Genomic DNA, 4393 nt, shown 5'->3' on the forward strand with positions numbered 1-4393 from the left:
AGAAACTTGAGTTTGTATATGGGTTGTTATTTGCTTCTCTCAGATGATTGAATACCAATTGGTGCCGAATCGCTCTAGAGAAAGACCGAAAATATGAGAGATTGCAGAGATACAATGACGACCGAATGAAAACATCCGTCGATATATGAATTTTTAGAGGAATTCACGAGAATGCCAACAAGGGTGTCACTCGTGTTTGAAAATGAGGAAATGGGTGATAACGAGTTTGAGAGAGAACATGAAACTAGGTTTTTCAGATTTTTATTTTCTTTTAGTAGACATTATCTTTATCTAAAACCTATTCTATCTTATTACGATCCAGGAAAGAACCGACAAAGAAAACCCGAACATTCACTCGATTACGTAAATTAAACAAATAAAACAAGGGAAAGCACCAGGTTAAACCTAGTTTTGAATCTTATTGGCGAACAAAGGCGGCTCCTATACGGGCTCACTAGATGTCTTGGATTATGAGTTGTTGCTCGAAAAAGGATTTTCCACCGAGACGGCTTTGAGCGATGCTTGTCTCCAAGTATTGTTTATACTCCATAGAATGGTATAATGCTGAGCCATCCTTGTCGACCAGTGGCGCAGCCGGCCCAACAATGGCGTCCCATGCCGGAGTATTCAATACCACGAGTGAAATTCTCTCTCTCTCCTTATTCACCACAGCTCTATGCTTTAGAGACTTAAACCTTCCATTCGTTAATATCTGTCCAATTTTACATACAAATTATCAATATGAATTAATATTTATATAAAGAGAGAGTCATATTAGATCTTAAACCCCTCCCTCCCCCCCTTCTTTCTCCTTGAAAATAATTAAAATGGTACCATTTTTATAAATGTAATTGAACAAAATATGCACTTCATTCTATGAGTTATTATTCATTGGATATTCCCTTCTTTGTTTACTTTTAATAGAAATAATAGTGATAATGAATTACTCTACCTCAAAGTGGTCATCTACATTAACCAAAATGGAATTAGGAGGAGATTGAACGTTGAACCATTTTCCATCATGCTCAATTTGTAGACCCTCAACTCCATTATTTATCAGAAATGTCAGCAAACCTGATTTTTGTGTTGGTTAGTTTAATAAAAGGGAGAGAATGAAACCAGAAGAAGAAGAAGAGGAGGAGAAACCTGGATCGGTATGCGGCGGGAGGCCAATGGCTTTATCAGGTTGAGGACATGCAGGATAACAATTTCCGACAACCATTTGTGCCATGGAATCCATCTTCAAAACTTGATCCACATAATGTTTATCCAATTCCAGATATTCAACTGCGGCTTCCATTATCTTCATATACAATTCTCGGATTTTTTTACTGTAATCCATCACAATTTCCCTACCATTCATCACAATATATAAGGATGTGTTTAGTATAATGAAATTCAATTGGTATTGTAATTGCAATTTTATGAAATTGAATTTAAGTCAATTCTAATTCTTTATTATTTAGTAAAGTTAAGGAGTATAAAATTATTTTAATTTCAAATTCTTTGTTTGATAAATTTAAAAAATAATCGATATTTGACATTAATTTTTAACTTAATAAATTTTTAATTCATTTTATTTTTGTAATGTAACAATATTTTTCTATATATTTTGAGTTGTATGTGCAAGTGTATATATTATGTGTGTATAGCGTAGGCAATGTAGCGATGTAGGGCATTGTGTGTATATTGTAGGTAGTGTTGTGTGGCATGTGCAGTGTGTTTTCTCTTGTATTAGTGTGTGTTTTTATAGTACTAAACCCACCAATATAATGGTAACATCTCTATAATATTATTGTTGAATTCATTATACCATATTCCATATAGAGAGAGGAGTAGATGAAGATTTAACCTGAGATGTTGAGGGTGGTGAGGGCAGTGGAAGTCGGGATGGACACGCAGCCTAAGATACTCTCTCCAAAATGTGAAGCTTTGGTTTGAAGTATTTACAAGTGTCAAATTGCCACATTGAATCGAATCTAACACTGACTTCGATTCGTACTGCTTCTTCTCAGATTCTGGCAAATTGAAGAAGTCTCTCACAGCTGCAATCGCGTCCTTCATCAAGCTCTCAGGTATCCCATGATTCACAAGCTGCAATTTAATTATAATTATTATTAATCACATAATTAGAGGAATTGATAATGTAGTACGTATGTTCTTACGATGAAAAAGCCCCAAACTCGAGATGCTTCCGCGAGATCTTGGACGGCTTTGGTGCGTTGGTGAGGATCGGCGGAGATAAGGGAGGAGAAATCGAGGAGAGGGATTGAATCAGATGGTAGAGCAGTGTAGTCATTAGCAATATTGAATTTGGAAGGGACTGCTTCCAGATTTGAAGAATCTGCTATAGCTTTTATGCTTCTTTCAAATTCTAACGGCTGATCAACTGAATTTGATGCCATTTTTGGAAGACTAGGCTGTTCACAGATCAAATATGGCTGTTCACTGATCAAATATTTAAAATATGTATTACAGCTCAAATGTAGCCATCTCTATCCATATATTTGACCTGGAAGCAACCACGGATGTAGGTCAAATATTTAAAATATGTATGACAGATCAAATGTAGCGATCTCTATCCATACATTTGACCTGGAAGCAACCACGGATGTAGGTGGGGTCCATCTGCTGAGAAACTTTATTTTTTTTAGCTCCGACCCCACACGACTGACCTCCACCCAGTAACCCATCCTCACTTTTGAATAATTTTACATATTTATTATTTTTTTCATTCTAGCAATGGATGGTGTAGATGTTCCACACCATCCATTAGTAGAATGAAAAAAAATAATACAAAGCACGTAAAATTATTCAAAAGTGGGGATGTGCACGGCATCCCTCGCAACACAGCAGGGGATCCCAACTCGAGGATGAATCAGTCGGAAACTTGGAATAATAAGGAGAGATTGGGGATGGAGGAGAGAGACGGTAAAAATAGAACCGAAATAGAGGGAACGATTCCACTTCTTTTATTTTCAATTATTTTAATAATTAAATTAGATGAAAGGGAATCACGACCAGTTATTAAAATAAAATTAGTCGGTCATATTGATGGCTAAATTAATTTAATTACTTATTTTATAGATTAAGTCAACATAATCATTACAGAATATATATGTTATCAACCATACTTTTATTGTTTTTATTTCATTTATTGAGTTTTAAAATTAGTGATAAATTTATAAAATGATTATCATTTTTATAATATTTAAATATAACTTTTAAGGAAGCGTATAACATCGACTTAAAATGTATTTTCTGATTTTTTTTTTTGAATAAGCTGCAAAAATACGATGGGAGGTGTATGATTGAAAAATATCTTAATACATATTGAGAGGGAAACATTCAATTAATACTATTACAAGTGAAAGAATTTTTTGAGTACATTTTGTTAAATATAGATATATATCATTCATAACAGAAGATATGACTACATAATTTAAATTTTTTAAAAATAACTATTTATTATATTTATTATTAATTAAATTAATTTTTAAAAATAACTCTTTAAATATTATTGTTATTAATTATATATTGTATCTGACCCCATGAGTTATATTTTCTGGGTCCGTCATCATCCGGATGTGGGACCAAATTAATAATTTTGGATATATAATAGCAAGCAAAGCATCAACTTCACATGTAAACTTAAGATGGCGTTGACTGTTTAATGTTGATGTATCAACTACTTCGTTTGTAAATGCAGACGCTTGAATGGATTTGGATCCCTGTGGTGGAATACAATACTGTTAAATGGAAACATTTCTACTTTTTATTCTTTCTTCATTAACTCACAAAATAACACTACATAAACTCTTGTGCCGAAAAGCAAATGTTTCATATTTAATAGGACAAAGGGAGTATTTTGTAAAAAAAAATTAATGTTTTAATATTATAATTTATCAATAAATTATTAGGGTGTATGTAATAGCGAACATTCCACCATATCATGGGATCCAAATTCAACTGTTTGTTAGTACGATTAGGCATAAATCATAAGAATTGTCAATTTTATTGTTTTATTTTTATGGGATCTTAGGGAACTCATAATAGCGCCCATAAATCCTTCACCCTAAACGATAAACCAGCCTAGCTGTCTCCACCCTTGGGATAGGTCGTGTCGATCGGCAAGGGTGGATTGATCAGCGCTATTGCTGTGCTTTCAGCCAAAAATTTCGCCTGGTTTTCATTTAATTTTCTTCTATTTATTTATTTTATTTTATTTTATTTTATTTTTAACACTATTTTCGCTCCATAAATATCATATTCTTCTCTCATCTCTTATTTCATTTATCTCTCTCAAGAAAAGGAAAAAATGAATCTCAATCATTTCCCAACAAATCCCAACACAAATTTATGACTATATATTTTACTATATTTTTCAGAATAC

The 4393-nt window shown here is 33.1% G+C and overlaps 1 protein-coding gene across 1 annotated transcript; it reads right to left on the minus strand.

Annotated features, from left to right (window-relative positions):
- Positions 1-296: 296 nt before the first annotated feature.
- LOC121805690 (2-oxoglutarate-dependent dioxygenase 19-like) lies at positions 297-2505 on the minus strand. The gene is made up of 5 exons (XM_042205639.1): positions 2166-2505; positions 1853-2094; positions 1147-1352; positions 953-1074; positions 297-712 (listed from the first exon to the last, which is right to left on the minus strand). Exons 1-5 carry the CDS (start codon positions 2403-2405, stop codon positions 455-457), a joined length of 1068 nt encoding a protein of 355 aa, XP_042061573.1. The 5' UTR covers positions 2406-2505; the 3' UTR covers positions 297-454.
- Positions 2506-4393: the final 1888 nt, after the last annotated feature.

This window comes from Salvia splendens, chromosome 5 (genome assembly GCF_004379255.2).
Source record: "Salvia splendens isolate huo1 chromosome 5, SspV2, whole genome shotgun sequence".
NCBI lineage: Eukaryota > Viridiplantae > Streptophyta > Magnoliopsida > Lamiales > Lamiaceae > Salvia > Salvia splendens.

Bases quoted from the DNA above. Each gene is read 5' to 3' on its own strand.
- LOC121805690 (XM_042205639.1), bottom strand. From the start codon at position 2,405: ATGGCATCAAATTCAGTTGATCAGCCGTTAGAATTTGAAAGAAGCATA. The intron at 2,095-2,165 runs GTAAGAACATAC...ATTAAATTGCAG, and splicing joins GAGTTTGGGGCTTTTTCATC to CTTGTGAATCATGGGATACC. The intron at 1,075-1,146 runs GTTTCTCCTCCT...CACAAAAATCAG, and splicing joins CCCGCCGCATACCGATCCAG to GTTTGCTGACATTTCTGATA.